At 39.7% G+C, this 25,370-nt stretch overlaps 1 protein-coding gene across 2 annotated transcripts; it reads right to left on the reverse strand.

Annotated features, from left to right (window-relative positions):
- Nucleotides 1-1,842: 1,842 nt before the first annotated feature.
- alkal2b (ALK and LTK ligand 2b) lies at nucleotides 1,843-19,258 on the reverse strand. 2 transcript variants are annotated; one of them, XM_084920773.1, is made up of 6 exons: nucleotides 18,730-19,258; nucleotides 17,820-18,016; nucleotides 9,142-9,195; nucleotides 8,244-8,324; nucleotides 5,795-5,870; nucleotides 1,843-2,526 (listed from the first exon to the last, which is right to left on the reverse strand). In XM_084920773.1, exons 2-5 carry the CDS (start codon nucleotides 18,004-18,006, stop codon nucleotides 5,806-5,808), a joined length of 387 nt encoding a protein of 128 aa, XP_084776899.1. In that variant the 5' UTR covers nucleotides 18,007-18,016; nucleotides 18,730-19,258; the 3' UTR covers nucleotides 1,843-2,526; nucleotides 5,795-5,805. The 2 variants fall into 2 exon arrangements, with proteins under 2 accessions (XP_084776899.1, XP_084776900.1); XM_084920774.1 differs by lacking the exon at nucleotides 18,730-19,258 and having other exon boundaries at nucleotides 17,820-18,078.
- Between the last annotated feature and the right edge of the window lie 6,112 nt (nucleotides 19,259-25,370).

Consider the following 25,370-nt stretch of genomic DNA (forward strand, 5'->3'; position numbering starts at 1 on the left):
CTTCACGGGGTCACATCTTGCCCCCCCCCCCCCCCCCCCCCCCCCCCCCCCCCACACACACACACATACTTACACAACACACACGGACAAGGTATTCTTTGTCCACATGTATACCTATATGAAACGTCATATGTTAATGAACCTATGCATATTCATGTAACCACAATAAAAGGAGTGCTATGGGGAACCTGGCTGAGAGTCTGACGGAGGTCAAGTGGGTGGAACGACACTTGGCTCCAGGCAGGCCTCCCTCATGCATGAGTAACACAAAGAACTTTGCCTACTTGTGTCTTGCTTTTGCTGTGTAGTAAATTGTCTTGAACGTTCCAGCGAATAGGTTTATGCTACAAACCTATCACCAATAGCGGTGGTTTTGTTTGTTTGTTAAACATAAAAGTTTGCCTCATCACTGAGCAAAATCTTCTGCGTGAACTGAGGGTCCTGTTCCAACTTTTGTTTTGCCCATTCTGCAAATTCAGTGCGCCGATCTGGGTCACTCTCGTTGAGATGCTGCAGTAGCTGGAGTTTGTAAGGGTGCCATTTGTGAGTAGCTAATATCCGCCGAAGGGATGTTCGACTAATGCCACTCTCCAGTGACATGCGGCGAGTGCTACGCTGTGGGCTCTTGCTGAATGAAGCTAGGACAGCCACTGATGTTTCTTCATTAGTGACAGTTTTCTTGCGTCCACATTTTGGCAAATCCAACACTGAACCAGTTTCACAAAACTTAGCAAGCAGTTTGCTAACTGTAGCATGGGAGATGGGTGGTCTCGTAGGGTGTCTTGCATTGAAATCTGCTGCAATGACCCGGTTACTGCGTTCACTAGATATCAACACAATTTCGATCTGCTCCTCATGTGTTAACCTCTTCGACATGTCAATGGCTGTGAACAAAGAGAAACTTGTAAATAACTCATGAAAGAATAAAGTTACGTTGAAACCAAGCACACCATTGTTTTTCTTGTGACATTACCAATAAGTTTGATGTGTCACATGGCCCTCTTCCTATTGAAAAAACAAAAGTTGTATCCAAGATGGCCGACTTCTAAATGGCCACCATGGTCACCACCCATCTTGAGGAGTTTGCCCCCTCACATATACTAATGTGCAACAAACAGGACTTTAATATCACCAACCATTCCCATGTTATTACAGTGTATCCATATAAACGGACCACCCTGTATAATGACAATGGACGCAAGACCCCACACTCCTGCAGTACACCCTATAGGTGTCCCCTTGCAAACCAATTGTAAGCCTTCTCCAATGCCACAAGTTCATGCAGATTGTATGGTCAAATTCCCATGATCCCTCCAGATGTTGTGCATGGCTGAACATCTGGTCCACTGTCCCATGGCCAGGATGGATTCCACATTGTACCGCCTGAACACAAAGTTCAAGAATTCATCTTTCCCCAACAACATGAAATAAACTCTCCTGGGGAAGCTGAGCAGGGTGATACTCCAATAATTGACGCACATGCTCCAACTCTCTAGTTCCCCTTTTTTAAAAATGGGAACTAATTTCATGACCTACCACTCCATTGCTGCTGTCCAGGATCCAGGGGGTTTAAGGGGTGTGTCAACTAAGTCACCCTCACAAAATACTGGACACTAACCAAACTTAATTTAATGGTAGTGTAATAGTATTCATGGCCATCGGGTCTATAGGTGAAAATTTGTTTTAAAAATTGCATTATTTTTATTTTCTATTTAATATAGGCTACCAGCATTTTATGAAACTCTTCATTCATCTTTTTTCCCCCTAAGAATAAAAAGATGGACTTTACAGATTCAAAAACAAAAAATGAATCAAAAATGAAATCTCACACGAGCATGGATATATATCAAATGATTATCTTTAATCCTTTTTCTGTATTTACATATTGCACACTGGGCTGCAGCTTTAACAATATAAATATATGGAATATTATTACTTTAATTATAAGTAATTATTATGTATGATGTCACATAAAACACATTCAGCATCCACTCAGAGGTTTAGTCCATTTTGTTTCCCCCTGCGTCTTCAAATAGAAGGTCAAACCTTGGCCCTTTGTCCAAAAAAAGACATTTTGTCCCAGGTAAGTTTTGTCTCTCAGTTCCATGTCCAAATAGCTCTGTTATAAACCAGTAGAGTGTCTGAGGTTGTCCAGTACAGCAGGAATCGACCAAAGAACAGAGTAGAGGTAAAAAAGGCAAAAATGATTCGACTAATGCCGAGATGAGTCTACACAAAGTTGAACAAAACTCAAGTTTTTGCTCGAAAAAGTCCAAAAATCCTGTCATAGAAAATTTACACCTGTTTGTAGTGTGTATACAAGGTGAATGGTTGTTGGAGATAAACAGGTGAATAGAATAAAATAGAAAACAATCATTTTGATTTCCAATTGTGGATCAAGTCGGCTGAGCTCACTGGCTCCAGCAGATTTTCAGAGGTTTGTTTATAACTTTTCCTGCTGCTGGTCAACAGAGAGGATGAACCTTCTTGCTGCACCCTGGTATGCCAAAACTTCATGTCCAGAGCCTGTGGAAGAAAGACACGAACATGTAGAAAAAACCTTTGCTAAGATGAAGACTGAAGAAGAGGATTCAGAATAAGCACAGATAAAAGGTACTTGTGATGGCTGCATGTACAGCCACACAGTGGTAATATCCACCATGTTAGTGTAGAGGCTTATATATTGCATTCACATTTGTCTTTAAATAGGACTTAATTTACAGGACAATAAATAACTGGTTTTGGTTTAGAATTAATTCACATGTCCACATAACAGTGCATTCTATAAGAAGTGCGCACATTTTAGTTTACACTGTTATGTATGATTTAATCTTTGTTTTCTGAGTTACCGTAGTTGCAGCTGCTCCAGTCCCTTGATTGAGGACCCAAGAGGTGGAAAAGGGGTGGAGGGGGCTTTGATGGAAGACTGCAAATTAGCTCATTCCATAACTCGGGGCCATGGGGGGGGGGAATTGGAGTTCATTATGTTAGTTCCAGTTAGGTTTTGTGTGTTTTACCCCTCTGTGTTTTTGTGGGCTGATCAGCCACTATTTAAGTTTCCCCTTTGTCTCGTTAAGTGAGGTCAGTTTGTTTGAGTTATCAGTATGGTTTGTTAACTTTGAGTTCTGTTATTTTGACCTCTTTTATGGGCCCAAGATTTTGATTCTTTTTGCATGATTTAACCAATTATGTTTTTGGATTAAATAAAAATCATTTTTTTGGACTTTAACCTGTGCCTAAGTTTCCTTCGCTGCTCGGTCCATCACAGTACTGCAAATTGTTTTTCAGGGGCTCACGGTTGCTACATGTTCAAGTAACTGTACTATATTGACTTTATAAATTAAACAAAGGGGGAAAAAATATCCAGGCTTTTAGTTTTTAGTATGAGTCAGTTAGACAGGCTCTGTAGAACTTGTGGTTCTGTGTGGTCTATAGTACAAGTACAGGTCGTACAGGCTCCAAATAATATCTTACTGGTTATACAGGTTCCACACGTTACAAAAGATTTTTTAATTCAAGTTTTACAGGTTCTGCTTGATTTTATTAGATGTAGATATTAAACTTAGCAGATTCTACTTACTCAAAACTATAACAATTTTATGAGAAAAGTCTGAAAACGTCACATTTAACAGGTTCTACAGGCCCTTTCTGACACTGGGCTTTACAGGTATTATTGTAGGGTGCACCTACAGGCTTTACAGACTGGTTCTACCATATAGGAGATCAATAAGCCAAGGGAGTCATTGGCTTATTTTCTCATAGACTTCTAAACAATAACAGTACTTTTGCAACCAGAGTTGCTGCCCCCTGCTGACCATCTGAAATAATGCATCCGCTACTTCCGCATTAAAAATGATCCATTAGTGAAAAATATGCCTGTCAATGAATATTTTAATTTTGTTAAGACAAATTAATATTTTTTTCAAAAGGAACATTTGATTCTGAAAATTAATCAACACTACCAGTAGCTCACTTTTTCCTGAGTGGTACAGATTGTTAAGCTTTTCCATTTGTTAGAACCAACACTGTTGGTGTGTTAACAAATCACCATGAGCTATTTGGCATCAGCTGATATAAAAGTCTCACTGCCTAAGGCACTGCTGCCATTGAAAGGAGAGAGCCATAAAGATTGGGCCTAATGAAATATTTGAATAGTGTGATATTAAGTATGATTTTTTGAATGAATAACTTAATAAATTTGATTGCTCAGGAAGAGTAGAAAAGTGCTAAATGAGTACCTGTTCATTTACCTTAAGTATCAGCACTGGAGACAAATGGTTTCCATCTGGTCCCGTCACCATAAAGCCTTGCAATGATATCTGTCTTACTTTAATGTTCTACAATCAATACAAAGATACACTGGATCTCAATACTGGTCACTAAATTCTTGTTTAGATGATTCCCTAAGGTCTTATGCCTGACTACTTACATGGTTACCATAGATGATGGTTTCAAAGGACTGCTTTAAAACTTATTATCCTTTTTGATTCTAATTGGCCTCCGTCAGTTCTAACGTTTTACATAAAAGGACATAATTAAAAAATCTAGCCCTTGCTAAGTCATCAAATTAGCTAAATAGAACCTCACTAACTGATCGTCAGCAAGTGTAACCAGTATGCAGGTCTGTGCTATAAGTTCTACTGTCTATACAGTAATGATTTCCAACTTGTAGTCACAACGCCATTAACATGTGGTTGTTTAATTGAAATCTATTTTTAAACAACTTCTTGTCATGTTTTCCTTGATTGTCTCTGTTTTTAATACTTTACATTTTGTCTTATCCATATTTACCAGTTCTATAGCTCTCAGGGCTCTGAAATATTACCATCTGATCAAAGTTCTCTTATTTTAAGGCTTCTTAACGATTTTTTAGGTTCTCTTGATTCCTCATATTCTACAGACTTCTGCTAGTCTCAGGGTCATTTTGTGTTAAACTCTGTCTGAACTTATCTCTGTAGTTATTTGGGTGCTAGATATAAGCCTAACAATGGTCACATTGTGTTGGGGCTGTTTATGTTCTTCTTCTGTGGTCTTGTGGTCTGCACTGAAATGGCTGCTCACTGGAAGCTTGCCCGGTGCTTTGCACCCTTAGTGATTTCACATAATGCTGTTAATACTGCGTTTTAGTCTGTCTTCTTGAGTGCATCAACAAACAACAAACATTTTCTCTTTCTTTAGCCTTGGGAACGATCAGCTTCCCTGGTAGGTTTCTGTCATCAGACTTTAACCTAACGGTTCATCAATAACATCTCTTCTTTACTGCTTCTACCAGCTTTAAACTTTGACCTGTATATATTTCCTCTAACTGCTATTTCCTGCCTTTGGGGTTCAGATCGAAATGTAAGAAAAGGAGTATTGACAATTTAAACATTTATCATGAGGCATAGCTGCAAGAAAAAAAAGTTTATGAACGCTTTATTTCCTGATCAAATGAGATCTGACCTTCATCTAAGTCAACTATAGATCAAAATGTCATTAATGACAATAGTCCAGTATGCAAAAAGAAAGTGAAGCCCTTTTTAATTAGAAAGTTACTTCAAGGCAGGTGTTCAAGCAAAGGAAAATAAGATTAGAAGTGGAAGGCTGCTGCTTTGCCATAGCTAAAGTTATACTTTGATCATAAAAACTTAATCCTACAGAGATCACATCATGAGCACAATCGTGACAGAGGTAAAGAAAAAACCCAGAAGTAACAAATTTTCCTGTTATTTAATTGCTTTTCTGTTAGTTGATTACTTTGGTGTAGTATGAATAGCCATAAAAGTTAAAAAATCTACGCAGTTGTTGGTCTTACCATTTGTCTGTTTATCTCTCTGAACAGCGAGGGCTCTTGGCCAGTTGAATCAGGAGACGAGCACATCTTTTATAGTCTGCAGAGAAGCAAAACAACACACTGTGTTTAACTGCTGCTTGAAAAAATCAATTTACTAAATTTCCAAAACCAAACACGACCTGCAGCTGCAGTGTCACGAGATGTTTAGCCTAGCTGAGCGAGAAGACTGGTAACAAGAGGAACTGTTAGCTAGAAGCCATCCGATCTGTCTAATCCTGGGGATAGCGGTAATTGATCATACATCACCAAAATGTAACTATTAATAAAGTGAAAAACTTGTTCTACTTGGACTTGTCATGAACAAAAGTGCTTAAATACTCTGTGAGAATACTGCCCTTTTAAAAATGAATGGTTTTCCACACATGACTAATTTCCTAATTGATTTAACTTAAATGTGAGTTTGTATGTGCTTGTTCAAACATTTTATTTATAGACATAATTACAAAGCAGTGACACAAAAAGTTTGGGTAGTAAATAAACTACTGTCTTGAAAGCAATCTACTATATTATATATTATTATACATAAATGTAGGACTATCAAGGTGTAACCTCTGATGTATTTAATTGTGTTTAGTTCAGTACAAAACTCTCCCCATACATCCTTTGATTGTCCTAGTAATGCATCTGCTTGTTAACCTTGAAAGTCTGCAACGAGAAGACATAAACTTTCCCTCTTGAACAAACCAGGTCAAAAACTCAATATTTTAGGGAACACAAAAAATTCTTCTGTAACCTCTGTAACCAAGACGGTGCCCATAACTAAAGTATGGGCACCTTCTTGGTTGCACTGTTTGTATAGATGCTGCAATAAAGCTAATTTCCAAAGTCACCACCATGAATTCACAATGACATCAACTTCAGATGTGAATGAGATAAGAAACTTGAACTTAGATAAACATTTTTTCTTCTCTGTCGTCTGACAAACATCCAGCCAATAAACCGACGGATTTACTGTGTAAACAGCCTCTGAACAAGTTTGAACCTCCACAGCTCCTGTAGCGTTCACCTTTAACATGCCTGCCACTGCCTCCACACAAATGCATACACACACAAACACATTCACATTTTTAGCTGTATCTCTGTGAAAACCTTTGTTTAGATACTTTAATCCAAGGAGATTCCGGCTACTACAGCTCACTGGTTTAAACTTTATTGTAAAACAACAAAAAGTTCCAGGTAGGCATCAAATGAAAGTGGGAAAAGTGCACCTGTACAAATAAAGTGTATGACTAATGATTCATCTAATGGTTCAGGGCAATAAGAAAAAGAGAATATTCTAATCAATGTGGGTATTAAATGAGAATTATTATGGATGTACGCTACATGTCTGAGTGTCCTCACAATTAATAAATCAGGCTCAATCACGAGCCTTAAATTTCACAGCGGTCCTCACAAAGGCAGATCTACACAAACTTGCTTGGGCACACATATTTCTATCCACACATACACTCACTCTCTCCAAGAAAAACAAAAAGCTACATGCATGATTTAATATCATATGAGCTGATGCTGTTCTGACATGATTACACTGATAACAGTGTAACACAGTGTGGTTGTGTGTTAAAACACGTCTTATCCTGTTTTTTCAATCTCAACAAACTCCTGCAGCAACACATCACTGTGACACACACACACTAACAAGAAGGAATCTAACCAGCAATCATTGGTATGACTCTCAGATCATTCGGTGCCTTTGTGTGGATGAATTCCTGTTTAAAGATGAGACGTTGTTTTTGCCTACATCACTACTCTACAGGTCTTTTTGAGCGTTCAGACTGTTTTAGACTTCATCTTTAAAGTTCTGTGGGCTGAGAATGCCTCATAAAAGCACGAGTCTTCATAAGGAGGAAAAACCAACATTTTGTGTGTGTGTGTGTGTTAAAAACAGGCGCTAAATTTCAAGAAACTTGGCAGAGAAGCAAAGCATGACCAAAGGAAGAATCTATTTTATTTTGCTACTGAATCATTTTCCTTTAACGTGGGGAAAAAGGACATTGACCTTGGTGGAGGATTTGCTCTTTCAATCCAATCCTACTTTTCTGCAACAGGAAATATGCTTTGAAGCAAAATATGACAGGATCCAGACATAACTTCTAAGATATTTCTTGAATTTATTTACATATTTGACATATTTTCCTTTTCCCCAAATATTCAGTCCTGGATACTCGTACATTCCTCAGTCTACTTCGGAAACCTGTTTGTTTTTTCTTTCTGTAAAATTTTGCCAGAGAAATGAGAGGGTGAAATGAACAAATATTTTCTGTTACTACTGGTTAATTCTTGTCGGTTAAGCAGATTTTAAGCCTACATACAAAAACATATAGAAATATTAACTTTTAAGAAGCTAGTGCAAGTAATTCCACTACTTCAGCTTTCATTTTTTTCAGGATAAGATAATTAAAAGACTCACAGGCTGGCTCTGTGCAGTCCCTGGTTTTGTGGTACAGTCGGTGGAACTGTTTTCGGCACTTTGGGCTGAAGTATAGAGGACCTGAGGAGAGAAAGAAAAGTGGTAAGTCAGGCATAAAAAGTCAACACAATGATGAGCTTTGTTTGTAGAAAGAGCTATGAGTCCTTTAAGAAAGGCAGTGTTGGTGGTCTTGTAACCACAACTAGTTCTGGCTGCAAATGAAAGATTTGGCAGCCAAGCATCCAATAAACTTTGAGCTACCAAAATTTGGACTTTATTTGATAAAGTACTGTAGCCCACAAACACTTTTCTGTTCAATGCTGTTTCAAAAACAAAAAAAGTTGGGAATCAGAATGCAATAATTTGTAATTAAAGAGAATACAGCGATCTGCAAATCAGTGAAAGCCTATATTTAAATGAGAAATCTTTTAAATCTCTCATTTAAATAAACACACAAATATATATATATATATATATATATATATATATATATATATATATATATATATATATATATATATATTAATGTCATTTAATTTTAAAATGTGATGCAGCATCGTTTTTAAAAGAGTTAGAATATGAGTAAAAAGTGTTTTAATACTAAACTGAAAAGGTTATTTGTAGCATTACTGGATATAAAAAGTAAATCCTACAGAGGCTGAGTGAGAGGCTGAATGTCAGCACTGAATTAAAAACAAATATTAGTGCACATGTCAGGAGTCACTGTGAAGGCATCATTAATGCTAAGCGATATAAGCAGGTTTAGGAGCAATGACGATGCGTCTAAACCTGCTCCACATTGTGTCTTTTCCAGCGGAGGCCTCACCTCATTCATCAAGAGGATGCCAAATGACATTGTATAACTCTCCAAACACCTGTGGTCTTATGGTTTTCATACCTGTCAGGTGTATGATGAAATTTTGCTTGCTGTGTGGGTCTTTGGGATGAGCCTCTGAAAAACAAATAAAAATCTATGATAACAGAACAACACTGCAGTCACTATAACAGCAGCAGTATATAATGGTATAGACAAATACTGGAGTCTGTTTATGCCACAATTTGATTTTATATGTTTTTTCCAGACACATAACATATTTAGACCAAGTGGGAATGGGCCCAAATGTTCACAGTGCTGTACTTACTACAAGGGTGTAAAATTGTCAAGGAGGCCTTTTTTATCCTCTAAGCGCATTTGGTTGTACAGAAATCAGACAACTATGAAGGAAATGGTTATGAATAACCAATAAATATACCATACCCACACGCCCGGAGATCAGTCAGCGATCCCCTAGGAACCATCACTTTTGGGGGAAAAAAAAATCTTTTCTCTAACCGGCTGTTGAGTGGTTGCCGGGCAGTCACTTGGTGAAATTGGTTACAAAGACGTATAATGTATCACACAGTAAACGTCTTGCAATTGCTTTGATCACTGGCAGGTTACCGGTGTTGCTCGCAGTTTGCATGGAAGACAAAGATTGTCTGCACACACTTGTCAACTACTTATACTGAAGAGGTCCTGAAACTGTGAAAATGACAAAAGACAAAAACTGAACCTGCACGCCTTCAAAGTACTACAAAGTACAGTTTCACTTGTGGACAGCCAACAACCATTCTCCAACCAACAGGGGAATAGACAGACCTGTGGTTTCAAGGAGGTTGTACGACTGAGCCTTTGATAAGGTGTGCATCAGTATTGGGTGAGTGGGCCTTCTTCAAAGTCCTCATCTCATATAAGGAAGTTCAAGGTAATACCTGAAATTTTGCTGCAAACTTTGACTATACTTTTCAGTCTATTTTTGTTTTTTATGTTCAGTAACTTGTATCATCAGAAAAAATGAGAATGTAAGAACAATTGTTCTCATAAAAGCCATCAACACAAAAATCCCCCATAAAGATTTTGATAAACGTGCATGCACTGGTGAGCTTTTCTATAGACAGTATTCACATGACACTCAAAGTTCATTATGTTCATTATCTTTAAGTCGTGTTGTATCAGACATTAACTTTAGAGGAATTCCAGTTGACCATAGTGTATACATCTACTAAAATCCCATTTTAAAATGCAATACATGGATATAGATTAAATACCTAAACAATACGACACTGCTACTGTTTCCTTCCCCTTTACCCACAGTAGCAATACTAGTTGAATCTTACCTGTACTACTTTCATTCAAAATGGCATCTTCAACAAATAGTTGTGTCATTTTCGTTATGCAGAATTTGAGCGTATATTTGAGAGTATATACATGTCAAACCAAGAAAAATTATATATGAGTAGCTCTTTGCAGTGGATGCACAGGACGTTATCGCTGGATCCTGAAAGAAACTAAAAAATACAACTATTCTCAGGCAATTTTTGCACTAATAGGGATCATCTTTCCTCTTTGACTTAAAGCAGATTTATGAAGGATTATGAAAGTAACAATAATACTGATATTACTGATAAATAATACAGTTTATTGCCCATAGTTCTGTTAACATGAAAGTTTGGAGATGTGAGATTGTAAGTGAAATCACATCAATTAAAAGAAAGACTGAGGCATAGAGGACAATTTAGGTTAGACAGGTTTAAGATCAGTTTTATATGTCAGCTGGTTTGTGTTTGATGTACATTCAAATTTCAAATCCAGTCATCTATTGTTATTGAAGTAGTATTGAGGTTGAGGTGAAAGAAAGAGTTTGTAAATCTGTTTATCTTTCTTATTCCAATTATACAGTGGTTGTGGCAGAGGTGGGGTTCTATGTTGGGTTTTTGTTGAGAAAGCTGCCACTGAAAAAGAAGGTGCCTTAGGCTGCTTACTCCTCTGTGTCCATGCAGAAAAGTTGATGTATTACTAATGTCAGAGAGGAGTGGAAGTAGAAGGAGATAGACTCCACCAGGCAGTGACAGTGGTATTCATGATGTTAAATCTGAAGCAGCTGTGGGTGTGAACAGAGTTATCTTGACACCTTTACAGATGATCTGTTGAATATAATGAGCCTCCCAGGCACCAAAGTAGTAGGAACATTTTTAGATATTGTTTGTTTGGGCTTTTGGACCATAGTTATTTTAACTGAGGGCCTTTTGACTTTGTATTGTAAAATATATATAGAGTGTTAAACTAAGGGAGAAGAAGGAACCTAATGATGGATTAACAAGAGTCATGCAAACAGAGTTTAAATATACAGTTTCATTGGACTTTGTTTAAGCCTGGATTCCGATGTATTAATGGGTTGAGTATCCCAATCCAAAGAGTTTAGAGAAAGAATTTGGTAATGGAATATCCGGAAGCATTGCCAGAGTTGAAAATCAGACTGTGACCTGACTGGAGGGAGATGGAAGGACGGTTGGTTACATATACCAAAATGTCATCGGCATATAGACTCATTTTTATGATAGTGTGAAATGGCAAATAATTATATGAAATGTGTAAATAATACTGGTAATAATAAGATACCACACTGTGGAGTCAAACTCAGGAACTTCTTGCTGTGAGACAACAGAGTTTAAAGAAATATAGATCAGCAACTAGCCACAGGGGGCCACAAGACGGTTCCTACCAAAGCCTCGATAAATGGGGAGAGATGCAGGAAAGGTCTTTGCCAGCTTAAACATATGGATCATCACAAATAAGATTTCCACCTTTTTGAGTGAGTTAGAAGGAGAGAATCTCTTTGCTTCCATCACAAGATCAGACTGGATAACAGTGTAATAACAATAAATCAGTGACACTGAACCTTTATTATTTTTGTTCAAAACACAGTGGAAGAAACTGGGAGGCTTCACATTCTCATCTGACTCAACCATAAAAAAAATCACAGAAATATGAAACAGATGTAAAAACTCCTGAAGGCCAAACTTGTGACATGACCTTGCTGATACATCAGCAAGACTGTTGTTTTAAACACAAGGAACTTACAAGTTCAGCTGCAGAGTTACCCTCTTTTCTCAACAGACACTGAAAAGGTCAAACGTGTCTCACTAGTTTTCTTTGCTGAATAAATGGAGGTCACACTGATGTGGAAACCCCACAGACAGGCCTGAAGTCATTTATTCTGTCATATTTCTGTTCTTTGGCAATTTATGAAGTTAAACGCTCTGGGATTTAAACAAAATAAAAATAGGAGCAAATATATTTATCGTTATTAGGAATTTAGATGACCAAAACCCCCCATAAATTTGGTCTCCTACAACAGTTGGAGGTCCAGGATCTCTATGATAGATAGAAGGACTCAATCTTTGACATTAAAAGACTTATTTTTAACACTTTTATCCAAAACATTGTACAGAAAGCCATAAGATAGCATAGAGTCCTGAAATCATTTGCAGCAGCACCTGTTTCACTGTTATACAGATGGCTATTAAAACCTCATGGGTCTGCTAATAACACCTTTAAAGCCTTAAGTGAGCTTGAGGAATTTCTGTTAGCAAAAAAAATTCCCAAATTCACAAGCTGGAACTAGAAGTTGAACAATCTTGTTCAACATTCATGAGATTTATTAGTACAAGCAAATCTCTTTGCTTCCATCACAAGATCAGACTGGATAACAGTGTAATAACAATAAATCAGTGACACTGAGCCTTTATGAAAAGAACTCAACTGCACTGCAACTCAAGCGGTGCATACATCTAATCCAGCTTGTTCACAGTCTCACAGGGTGGAAAGGATTAAGAGTTTAAGCAAAAGTAACAACATAATGGCTAAAAAAGTAAAAGTCCTGTGTTGTCACGCTTGACAAATTTCAAGATAAATGGCAGCGGGTCACATTCTAATAAAACATAAGGCCCATTCCAGTACCTGGACGACATGGGGAGAAAAAGGATTAAATAGAGTAAACAATAGTCCAAATGTCTGTTGGAGAATAAAATCCCAGAGGCTAAAAGTTAAATGTGAACACAGCTCTGAGGCTGATTCAAACAAGAAGCTCTTTTTATTAATCTGCACTGTTTTACTGCTGGACCCCTTTGCCTGCTTTTTAGAGAGTATAACATTTTATGTTGTTTTCCAGCTGTGAATTATGAATCATTTTCAAATTAAACTCTCAAAAGCTGAGTGGAACTGTGGAAAAGGATCAGTCATTGGATGGATCAGCTACAACATGGTCACCCCCCTCCTAAGCTGCCAGTCTGGCATGGGGGCGCTGGTAGTGTTGGGTCAGGCTTGTTTTAGTGCAACCCGCAGGTGATTGAATGAATCTGGGAATTTTTTTACGCTTGTTGACATGTTTCTTGAGTTGCTTCCAGGCAGTTTTTGTGGTGTTTGATCTATGCATGCAATGTTGTTTCACCATGTTGATTTTCTAACGTTTTTTTTAACACTAACAAAGCATATTGGGAAGTCTGCTGACAGGGTAAGGTAGATACTTTAAGCCAAAATAATTTACACTTATGACTCTGACATCATCTGAAAGTAAAAAGTGGACACTGCTTGTAACCATCATTAAAGCCTTAAACTGTTCCTGTTGTGAGGTTAAAGTACTTTCTGCTGTTTTAAATCCCAATGTATTGTTCACACGATGCAGTCCTTTCTAAAATTGGATACATTTTCTCTGCTGAACTTTTTTCACACATAAGATGAGAGTGGACCCTCAGTAACAGTTATTCTACAAATTTTGTGTAGGGGTGGTTTGAATCTACTAAATACAAAGCTTTGTAATGAAGAAATATTGGCTTAAAATGATGCTAAAAGATAAAATGATCCTTTAAGAGGTGCCCTGGCTGATAGTTCCTCAGATGTGCAGAGGACCAAATGATGACAGCAGTCTGCTCTGTTAAAATCATCCTCACAAAAGTTCCTTTAAGGGTCTGGCCTCAGCTCGCAGTTCTAATGGAGCCAGCTGTAAATGCTCTGATGATTTAAGAGGGATTTGTCTTGCTGATCCAAACAACGGCTGCAAGTCTGACTGATTGCGCCGTCACTCTTGAGGCATTTCTGCCTTTTCGGCACCAGCTGGAGACGAATGGACCTCACTCAGATTTCTCTGTGACATTGCTTTTGGTTTGTTCACGCAAACAGAAATATTTGGATTTTCTGTCGTTCATCACACAAGACAATGCTTCAGTCTAGTTTTACTTTTTCTTTCATTTGTTTCACATAAACTGAATCTGTTTAGCTTGAGAACTCTTACAAAACAGACTAGTCTCAAAGTGTTCCATTAAAAATAAAAGAAGTCCTCCATGCAAAGACATTGTTAACGTGACAAATTTACAAATTTTTTCTCAGTCCCTTGATGCTATTTATCCATCAGGATTGTTTTAGTGTCAGTTGCTTAGTTTTGGAGATATCCACTGTTGAGATGTTTGTCTTTTCCTGAAAATAATGTTATTAAATGGCATTCACTTGGTGGTACTCAAAGCCCCAACTAAATAAATAATTCATAAATAATAGATCGAAATTAAATCAAATAACAAACTCAACATTTCTTACAACAATAATGCTCCTCACGTTTGGCTTTTGACTGGCTCTAACCCAGCAATCAAACCTGTAGAAGAAATTTATAATCTGAAAAGATAATATACATTATATTTGGGTATGTTCCTTGTAGCTATTTTAAGAGTTGAGTAAATGGGAGGAAAAAACAAACTAATTGACCGGTTGTAAAGTCACAAAATTCCAGGAAAGTCAAATTGAAGCCCTAATAAACTATGTCTGTACAAATATTTAGACTGTATTTGAAATTCATTTTAAACTATCGATCATATTTTTTCAGTGTTCTTTAATTAGTATTTTAAACTTTGCTCTGACACAGTTTACATACAACCATTTGTCATCTGGACCAAAGCGCTACAGAACCACATTAGTCCCTGGAACTATCATCTTTCTATGTTGGATTTACAGTCTAGCGTTGGGGTCCAATATTCTAAGCTTCCACTATGCAGAGCCGAGGATTATCAGCATACAAATATCACAGATATATTTACGTGCAGTCCTCCAAAAAGCCAGCAGTGTGCAGCCAGACTGCAGTGATTCTATGACAGATCAATAAAGCTGCCTGACGCTGCGTATGCACTGGAAGAAATTCAGAGCAATGTGATCACCAGATAAGTGAATGACACGCCACGACTTCAAGCAACCATGGGTGAAATAACTGCTGGTGATGGGAAGTAGGTGGGATGAGATAAACTTTTCTCAACTTCCAGGGGAACGACTGTAGCGACCAACAATCAGAGTGAAGAACACTGTTGATTGACATATTCCCTGGTAGCAAATACATTAGAGGATCACCTTGGCAACAGAAACCTGGAACTTCTACAAGTGACTGTTTGTTAGCTTCAAAGCAATGTGTGACAAGTAAATTGCTTCAGTTGTTGATGCAGCTTGAGAAGCCTCAAGACGGTGGTTGTCATAGACTATTTTATTATTTTTAGGCTCTTTCCTGTCTAATCTTGTCAAATAGCAGCACAAACAAATGCAGACCCATTATTGGTACTGTTGACTCCGCCCACTGGTGACACTACGCAGCTGCACCATGATGGTCTGTAGAGCTCTGAGTAGCTCTTAGCTTGTTTGCACCTTCATTTCAGAGAAGAGGGTGCTGCCTTTTTGTAATGAGGAACTCGATAACACTCAAGAATCAACAATTATCTGTAACTACTGGGGTTGGGTTATTTAGGTAATTCTAAAATTGCCCTTAGGTGTGAATGTGAGTGCGAATGGTTGTCAGTCTCTATGTCCTAGCCCCTCATCAGATTGGCAATCTGTCCAGCATGCACCCCGCCTCTCGCCTGTCGTGGTCCTGGGTGTCTGACCCAGCGTTTTGAATTGGTTGTGGCCTCACGATTCTTTCTGTTCATTTAAGAGATGACTTAAGTGTCACTGCTTTAGTGTCCTCTAGTGCATCTGAGTTTATTTCTACTTTCTGGCTTTGGTTATTTGTTCTGTTTATCCCACGTCTCAGAGTCACTGTGTGTGTTAGTTCCTGTTTTATTTTGATAGTCTCCTGCTTCACGTGTATTATGTTCAGTTTCGCTTCTCCTGTCTTATCAGTCAGATTAGTGTCAGCTATGTTCCCACCTGTGGCCTGTTTCCCTCGTTATCCTCTTTGTGTACGTATTGTCTGCATTGCCCTCTGTTCTCTGACGCGTTCTTCCTCATGGTTGTGAGGAAAGAGCAGGTAGTATGAACACATTTTCTGTGGAGCTCGACTGGCTGTAGGGGGTCCCCGTAGACACCATGTTTTTCCATCTGCTGCCTTGCCTTTACTTGGTCCTCCAGCAATTAGAGTGCATGGATTCAACCTGTCACCTCAAGCCAACTTTTTCACCTCAACGACGCTCAGAATTCCCTGCCTCTCTCCCAGGGTAGAGAGTGGCCAGGCCTGAACACTAGCTGCAGTTGTCAAAGAAACAGGCTGTGTGTCCTGTGCAGCCCCAGCCTGGACCTGGGGGCAGCAGTCTGAGCCAGAGGTCCGCCAGAGGTCTCCGTGTCGCCTGATCATGTGCCACCCAAATCAGAGGTCTGCACTATGCCATCTGATCCTGCTCTGTCCGAGCTGGAGTCAGCACTGCCCACACCACCAGTGCCCGAAACTCCGGAGCCAGAGCCGCCAGGACTAACAATTCTCCACTTCGACTCCTGGCCTCCGTTCCCATTGTCTGCGGGTATCTGCTGCCCGAGCCAGATGCTCAGGCACACACACACACATACACACGCCTTTTGGGGGGCGTTGTTCTGTTTCTCATGTGCCCTCAGGTTTTTTGGTTTGGACTCGGTCTCAGCCTCCACGCAACCCTCATGAGGACAGGTCAAAGAGAATGGATGAATGGCAGGTTGGAGATTCATAATTATTTTATTCCTTGCATTTCTGGTACTCACTAGCAGGGACAGCACCATTTAAATATTTAGTCATACTAGATACTACATATTACTTTAGTCAAACTGCTACCCCCCGTGACCCGAACCCCGATCACTGGAAGAAAATTGATGGATGGATCTTAGTGATATATCTGCACTAGCAGATTATCGTAGGCTAAACTTGAAAGCTTTGAGTTCAGTTATTAACTTTGAAGTTACACTTTGCTACATTTGGACTGGCGTCAGGGTGCGGTTTCGTACAAATGTTGAGTCTCAGGATGTGCAGAAGAGCAATTTTGACAGTTATGAGTAGTTATAGAGCACTTCACATAGAGGTGAGTGAAACTCTGAAAGTAAGTGTCAAGTATAGGGGGTAGCTCCCTAAAAAGGGTCATGGGATAAATGTGAGTGCCCGACAAGCATTGTGGTTTACAAATGGATAACGAACAGTCCTTTGACACACATTTTAATTCACTGGAGTATGAATGAAACCACCTCAGGAGTTTAATTTAGCAGTTTAGAATCAGCTTTTTTGTGCTAAAAAAAAAAAAAAAAGCCCCATCTAGACCGTGAGAGGGTATCTTGGGCGACACAACAGGTTCACGCTCCTCCTAAATCAAAAAGGATTTAATGAAATTACAGCAGGAGGGGCCCAACAGGACGTGACGCCCTGCAGCCTTTTGCTTCTGCACCCATTCATATTTTTTGACTCTCTGAATGGATGAATAAAGTTCAAAGAGAAACCGCAGACTGCGGCGTGATTACGATGCTATCTCACTGTTTCCGCCATCAGTACTGACCCAGTCCGTGCTGCGACCCATGCTGTACTCCCCCGGGCGTCTCCGTCCTCGTCCTCGGGTACCGGCCGATCAGCTCCACCATGCTGCGGCTGTCCGTCTGCGTGCCGGAGCCTCGGCGAAGGGCCGCCTCGGTGAGCAGCAGCAGGAGGAGGAGGGCGGACAGGAGCGTGAGCCGCGCGAGCAGCATCACCGCGGACCTGAAGGTGCAGATGAGCAAAGTTCAGATTTTTTGTAATAATGTTCCTCCAAGGAGCCAAAGCCGTTTCCTCCCACGTGCTGGATCTTCTGACAGAATCACATGATCTTCATCAGGACTCATGTGGACCCAACTGTGAATTTAACAGTTTTTAGGTCATAAGAGACTTTGAGTCAAACTTTTTTGTAATGAAAAATAAAGATCATGTGATATGATCAAAAATGAACTTCTAATGAAACAAAACCTATTTTAATAAAACCAAACTTACCTGAAATAAAACAAATTTATCTAAAAAAAATAATACTGCTGTCTATTTAAAGAGAAGGCGTGATTCTAACGTGAGTTTACTGCTTTTAAAAAAAATCCAAGTAATAACGTTTTTCCGGGGTTTAGTTAAAGATTCAAGTTTAAAAAGAGGTGCGTTTTACGTTTGCTTTTGATTCATTCAATGCGGTAAACTCTTTGAATAATTCTGAAGCAAAAATGAGTTTCCAGCAGTAATTTCGCTCCTAAACGCGCAAACAAAATGTGTCCCAGTAAAAACACGTTTAATGCTCTCGCTGCACTTTAAAACGAAGCATCACCCTCACACATCCTGCAGTTATTACAGAAAACTGTTTAACATGTCACATTTTACGCCTAGGAGAGGTTTTCTGTCTGCGAACAAATTTCTTCACCGTTCGGCTGCTCCCTCAGCTCACACACTAAGCTCACCTGTCTTCCCTGCGCGGCTCTCGGAGCGTCTCGGTGCGCCTCTGCTCCCCGGCGCACCGCTCTCTGATCCCGGGCTCTCCCTCCCGGGCTCCTCCCGCCGGATAATTACTAAACTTCTGCTTTCTGGTGTGTTTTCTTGTCTCTTTGTGCGTGTTTTATTATCCCGGGTTAGTTTCGAGCCGAACCGCGTGCCGAGCTCCAGAGGCCGGTGGCATCTTAGAAAAGCGCTGAACTTTGACGGAGCGCGTGGAGCTGAGGGAGCCCCTTCCTCCTCATCCTCATCTGGTCCTGTTCGCAGCAGCAGCAGCTGGCAGACAGCTGGACGGGGTCATTCCTCTGCTTTGCGGACCGAAGAGAAGAATTCTTGACACCCGGACAGACTCTGGAAGCGTTTGGCACGAAGCACCTGCAGCCCGGGACACTTGCTGACCTCCGCTCCTCTGTCGACCAGTGGGATCGGCTCTGTGCCACGCGCTCTTTCCTCTGTGGAAATAATCCACCGTGTCTTCTACTCTCCACACGCGCAACTCCGACAGATTACGGAAATACGGGAGGAGGAGAAGGAGGAGGAGAAGGAGGAGGAGGGAGGTGCGTGCGTTTGGCAGCTAGCATGCGCACACACAGTCAGAAGATGACAGATGAGTTTCTGCCTGCAGACATCAGCGGTGCACCACTCCCTCTCAGTGGATGGAAAGAAAAATGCTTTGTGCGTCTCCTCCTCACCTCCTCTCCTAGTTGATCAGTTTCTGGGCTTCCACGTTTGCTGTTTTGACGAACTGTTACAGTGGTACTGTGTGTTCATTTGTGTTACACAAATGGTTTTTATTGAGGAAAATATAAGCGATCCTGGTTTCAAGTGACCGAGTGAACCAGAACTACAGCTAACTACAGCTATTTAACCACCAGAGCAGACCCACCTTCAAAATAAGCAGAAGAGAAAATATCCCAGGGTTAGGGTTTAAGTCACTTTAAAATCTTGACCTGCAGCAAGTTTTTTTTTTTTTTTAGAAAAACAAACATATATTTTTATATTCCATAGTCAGCATTTGCTAGTTTAAATTTTAATTCAAAGTACATTTCATTCAGTTTTTTGCTACTCTTTTTTTCTTCTTTTTTGACATTCATAAGTTAAAGTATCTCAAATTTTAAACTTAATAATTCAACATTTTGAACAACTGTTATTTTAACAGCTGTGGATCTGAATTGGAGGGTGAGCTCATTTCTCAGACTGTGTGAAAGTCTCCAATAAAGAAAAGGTCACAGGATACATGCTAATGGATTGGTGACATCACCCAAATTGCCAGTGTCATTCATGCTAAACCCACAAAAACAGACAATATTTCAAATGTTTCAAATGTTACTGAGGCTTTTTTTTTTTTTTAAATTCTGTAAAACAAACAGAAATTGTGACTAGACATTGTGGCTTACCCTTTGTTTCAAGTACTCTTTTGTATGATACCATAGGTCTGGTATCTGGAAGATTGTTCTTGAAATATTTTTATAGCTTGTGTTTTCACACTGAGTGTGTGAATCGGTCTGTCATCATGGCAAAATGCCCTGAGGCAGTTGCGAGTACTGTGGCAGGTGTTTATATGTCTGTCTGTCAGTTGGTTTTCAACATTATAGAATTACATCTGTGCAAGATACAGTCACAGAATTTTAAAGGTGCGTATTTGAGATCAAAATGAAGGCCGGGTTTGACGTGAGGTGGAACTGATGGGTTGAAATATCAGCATGTTGATAGGGAAAAAAAAAGTTTAGAGGACATATGAGGTTCAAAACAGATTGAAACCAGAGACCATCTTGTCAGGGGATCACACCAGCCGCTATACCAACAAGTTTTCTGACCACACCCGTCTTTGAGCTTTACCTTCATTTTGATCTTGGCTGCATACCGTTAATATATTGCGTAACTGTGTCTTGCACTGTTGCAATGCCAATGTGTTGAAGAAATGTGCCTGCAGATATCCAGACAGACATCACATCAAGTACTCAAAACTGCTGACAAACATGTTCACATGGTAAAAACTGTGTTTTTATGGCTTCTACTTCCACTTCTGAATTATGACTTGACAATGCTTGGGTAAAACATTTGTTAGAGTTAGGCATAAAAAGCAGTTTCCCATGTTAAAGTCATGTGTTGTCTTGACCCATCCATTCACCCTGGCCTCCTCTCTGTGATGAGTTTAAAGCTGTAAAGCAACATCACCAGACCCCCCTTTTGCACCACTCATAAGTTCTTTGATTGCCAGTGGGCACTTGACATTTTATCTAACTAGGGGCTGTAAGAAGCAGCTGCACAAACAACATAAAAAAATCTTTTATGTAACAACATGTTTTTGATTTGTTTTTGTTTTTTTCTATTCAGGACTCCTGCAACCTCTCACATGAGGATTTGCAGATAGCTGAACAATCCCGAGAAGGCATCTAAATAACCCTAAACCCTCTTTTGCCTTGCATGATATCCCATTAAAACCACAGAGGAGCTTTTGGAAACTGCTCGGGATTTCCTAAATTGCTTGCAGGGACTCAAGGAACATTATGCTGTACTACAAGAATCCATGTAATGACCATAAACTACTAAATTGCCCCTAAAATGCCACACAGTATCCTAGAAAATCTTATAATCCTTAATACTAAATAAACTGTCTGTCAGGGTCCTGGGTCGGAGCGACCCAGGGTCCCTGAGCAGTTATGAATTATATTATTATATGTTATAGGTGATACTGTGCTGCTGTTCTGTGTCCACATTTCTGTATAGGCAGTGTGGGGGTGTGTGTGTGTATATATATGTGTTTGGCTGTAAGATGGATGTCAAGCACCTGCAGGCCTGGTGGGTGTGGCCCTGCTAGGCGACTGGCCACACCCGAAGCTCCTGCCACACACCTGCTGCTGATCAGGGCTCGTCGGGGGAGCTACATAGCAGAGTCTTGGAGCTCCCACCGGTGTGGGATCATTTCGTGAGACTTCCCGTCAATTCTCCAGCTGGTCTGTTTGTGTGAGCCTACCTGTGTAGTTGAGGGTACTAACGGCTGCCTCTGTTTTTCCCAGGAGGATTGCTGGAACTAGAGGGCAGCAGACAGAGTGCACTGGCACGAGGCAGCGGACACACGAGCACAAACACTGGGAGAAGACACGGAGTGGAAGTCGGGAGCACACAGGGATGTATTGTTGTGTGTACAGTTTTCACTGTAAATAAAGAGCACTATTTGCATTGCAGAGTACCGTGACTGGGTCCTCCTTTCCCCACATCCCCACGGTCTGCCAACACAGACCATGACACTGTCTGTTTTTCACCTCAGACTATGCCAGCACCAATGCAAAAACACATTTGTAAGGAGGTGTTGTTGGAATATCAAACCTTTTAAATATCAAACCGCACATAAATAGGCCAACAACATGTCGTCTGTGGAGACTGGGAACACTAACAGAGGTCTTGAAGCATTTACAAGTATTTTCTTTTTTTTTTTTTAACACAAGAAAACTCACATGACATAAAAGTTCAAAATTGATTTGCATGTTATTGAGTGCAGTCAGTCACTGATTAGTTGTGTGCACGCATGGAACACAGATTACAATCAATCAATCAATCAACCAATCAACCAATCACTTACAGATACTCTTAATCTTAACATGTTGTGTGTATGAAGACCACCTGTCCACATATTCAGTTTCTTCTATTCCAACCTCTCCACTAACATTGGCAAGACCAAAGAGCAATCAAATGACATCAGGAACAAGACTGTAGACCTGCAGAAAGCTGGAATGGTCTACAAAACCATCAACAAGATGTTTGGTGAAAAGTCAACAACTGTTGGTGCAATTAGTGTCAAATAGAAGTCACCATCAATCTGGTCTGGAGCTTCATGAAAGATCTTGCCTTACAGGGGTTAATCATGGTGGATCAGCCCAAGACTATATCAGAGGATCTTGTCAATGATGTAAAGCAGGTGGGACTACAGTCACAAGAAAAACATTGGTAAAACTTGTCAAGTGTAATGCGCATATGTCACTTTACATTTTCCCCTGGTCAAAAGGCACATGTACCGGCCCATCTTAAGTTTGACACTGAACATCTGAATTAGTCATTGATGGTTTGGGAGAAAGTTCTGTGGTTTAGTTAAACTAAAATCAAGCTCTCTGGCACCCGCAGTTTTCAGTATGACCCAAAGAACACCACCCTCACAGGGTGGTGCATTGTGCTTTAGGACAGCGGTCCCCAACCCCCCGGCCATGGACCGGTACTGGTCCATGAGTCTTTGGTACCGGGCCACAAGAGTTGAGGCTCGGGTGTGAAATTTATGGTTTTCAGGGTTTTTATTGTTTTTTTATCGTTATTTTTTATCTTTTCTATTGTTAACTCAGTTTCCCTGGGTCTTTTCCCATGTGTTATGAATAAATCTTCTTTTTTTTGGTACCCGTACTGGTTTTAATTTGTTGTATTTATCTGCGACACCTTAAAGGATGGTCCGTGAAAATATTGTCGGACATAAACCGGTCCGTGGCGCAAAAAAGGTTGGGGACCGCTGCTTCAGGGTACAGAACAACTTCATCACATTGAGAGGCCAATGGGTCGGAACATGTACCATAAAAATTTGGACAGGAACCTCCTCCTTTCCTTCCCAGAACAGTGAAAATTTGTGGATGGGTCTGCTAGCATGACAATGACCCAAAACATACCACCATGAGAACAGAGGAGTGGCTAAAGAAAAAAGTACATTAAGGTCATTGAGTGGTCTAGCTAGTCTCCTGATCTCAGTCCTGTAAAAAGTTTGTGGAGGAAGCTGAAGCTTTAAACTATCAAGCAGCAGCTGATGAACTTAAAGGATTCATCAAGTTTCTGTAAAGTGGAGTGGGCCAAATTCCTTCCTGAGATGTGACAAAACCGGCTGACCAACTATGAGAAATGACTTCCCACTGTTCTTGCCAACAAGGTTTTCCGCACCAAGTACTAAGTCATGTTTTGCTTGGGGATACATATTTTACTCAATGACATGCAAATCAAGCCATAATTTAATGAAATGCATTTTGTCTGATTGAGTTTTGGTTGATATTTGTGTCTCTCTATTAAAATGAAACTATCATAAAAATGAGAAAAAGTTAATATCTTTATAAGTGAGCAAATGTACAAATTCAGCTGGGGAAATAATTATATCTTCACTGTATAAAAATTTTCATGAAATCACTGAGGAATTTTAGAGAACTTGAATTTGGTTTCAAGGGCTTATTTTTTATTTATTTATTTTATTAAATTAGAGATATTTAGGATATTTAAAATATGACACATCTTGAAAGATGTGATTTTGAAACTTTCTGGGACTTCTCAGGATGTTTTGTTGGTCTGTAAAGTCCCAAGTATGAGACCGAAGGAGTTTTTAGGCAGGAGGTTATCATGACCTGTTTTATTATTTAGTCTCCTCTAGCAGTTGTGATTAATCCATGTTCAAAACAATTTTATTTTAAAATATGTCTTTAAAACTAAAAAACTCTGAACTTTTTTCAAGTTGTTTTTATTACAAACTAACACATTAAAATGTAAGTAGTACCGTATTATCAAATTTTTCAGAAGAAGAAGAAAACCCTGTTCACAGTCGCACAATTATATGAGGCATCACGGGTCTAAAATGTTCAGGTGAAGATGTCCAGGCTTCTGTCTTTGCCTGGCATTCTGTCTTCATAGTATTGAGTGTCTGTCCCTTGTAGGTGATGGTCATTTTTTGACCTCTGTCCTGCTGAGCCAGATTCAGGCCCACCCAACAAACACTCCCCAGTGAGCTTCCATCCTAGGTCTGGCTACAGGATAAAGCCCTGGTTTCCCACCTCAGAAGTGATGAAGCTCCCCTGTTCTGAGTTGACTTCTATCCGTAAGTCTGGCTTTTCTCCTGAATACAGGTTATCTTGGGACCAATTTATCTTTCCTATAAACAACAAATTTCTCCCGCTAATGGCATCTAGTTCCAACAAGAAGTCTTATTGAAATCCAGTTATCCTGCACATCTAAAAAGGATCCTAAGGGGTACCCAGTGCTTTGGTATCTAGATAGCATTTTCACAGCATGAAAACCAGGATGCATGGATGCATTAAATTTTACCTCAACTAGATAAGGCTGTACAGAAATAATAACTGAAATCTAATAACAATGGTTCAAATTTAAAAACACACATCTACTGGCAGCCTGTACTCAAAGTTCCACCCTTATTTGTTCATCTGCTCTATCAGATATCAAATCACTCAGCTGCTCTAAATGTGTGTGTTGGACTGTATATGTAAACACATTTGCACATTAGCTCATGCACTCTTGTTTAGGAATGGGGATTTACTAGGAATCAGGATTTATCAGGAATGTACGTGGGGGACATTGCAAGGTCATATGTATGTGTAAATGTGGCATGTGTGTGTTTGTGTATATATGTATGAGCGAGAGTAGTAATGTTTTTTTAAACCTGTATTTATACAGGGTTTAGTGGGAGGGCTGCAAAGGAATAATGTCCTGTATCTCCAAGTGAAAGCTGTTTATTCATGCAGGTCATTGCAGTACAGACAAAGTTTTCTCACGGTCATTAATTCTGCTTAGTACATATCCAGACCTGTACCACAGTACTGCAGCTTTTACTACATTCCCTGCTTTGGAACATTACCAA

Source organism: Perissodus microlepis, chromosome 23 (assembly GCF_051167445.1).
Source record: "Perissodus microlepis isolate ML-2025 ecotype Zambia chromosome 23, ASM5116744v1, whole genome shotgun sequence".
Taxonomy (NCBI): Eukaryota; Metazoa; Chordata; class Actinopteri; order Cichliformes; family Cichlidae; genus Perissodus; species Perissodus microlepis.

Excerpts from the sequence above, each read along its gene's own strand:
- alkal2b (XM_084920773.1), bottom strand. The coding sequence starts at position 18,006 with ATGCTGCTCGCGCGGCTCACGCTCCTGTCCGCCCTCCTCCTCCTGCTG. Across the intron at positions 9,196-17,819 it reads TGGGTCGCAGCACGGACTGG|AGGCTCATCCCAAAGACCCA; the intron begins GTCAGTACTGAT and ends TTTGTTTTTCAG. Across the intron at positions 5,871-8,243 it reads GGACTGCACAGAGCCAGCCT|ACTATAAAAGATGTGCTCGT; the intron begins GTGAGTCTTTTA and ends GCTTCTCTGCAG.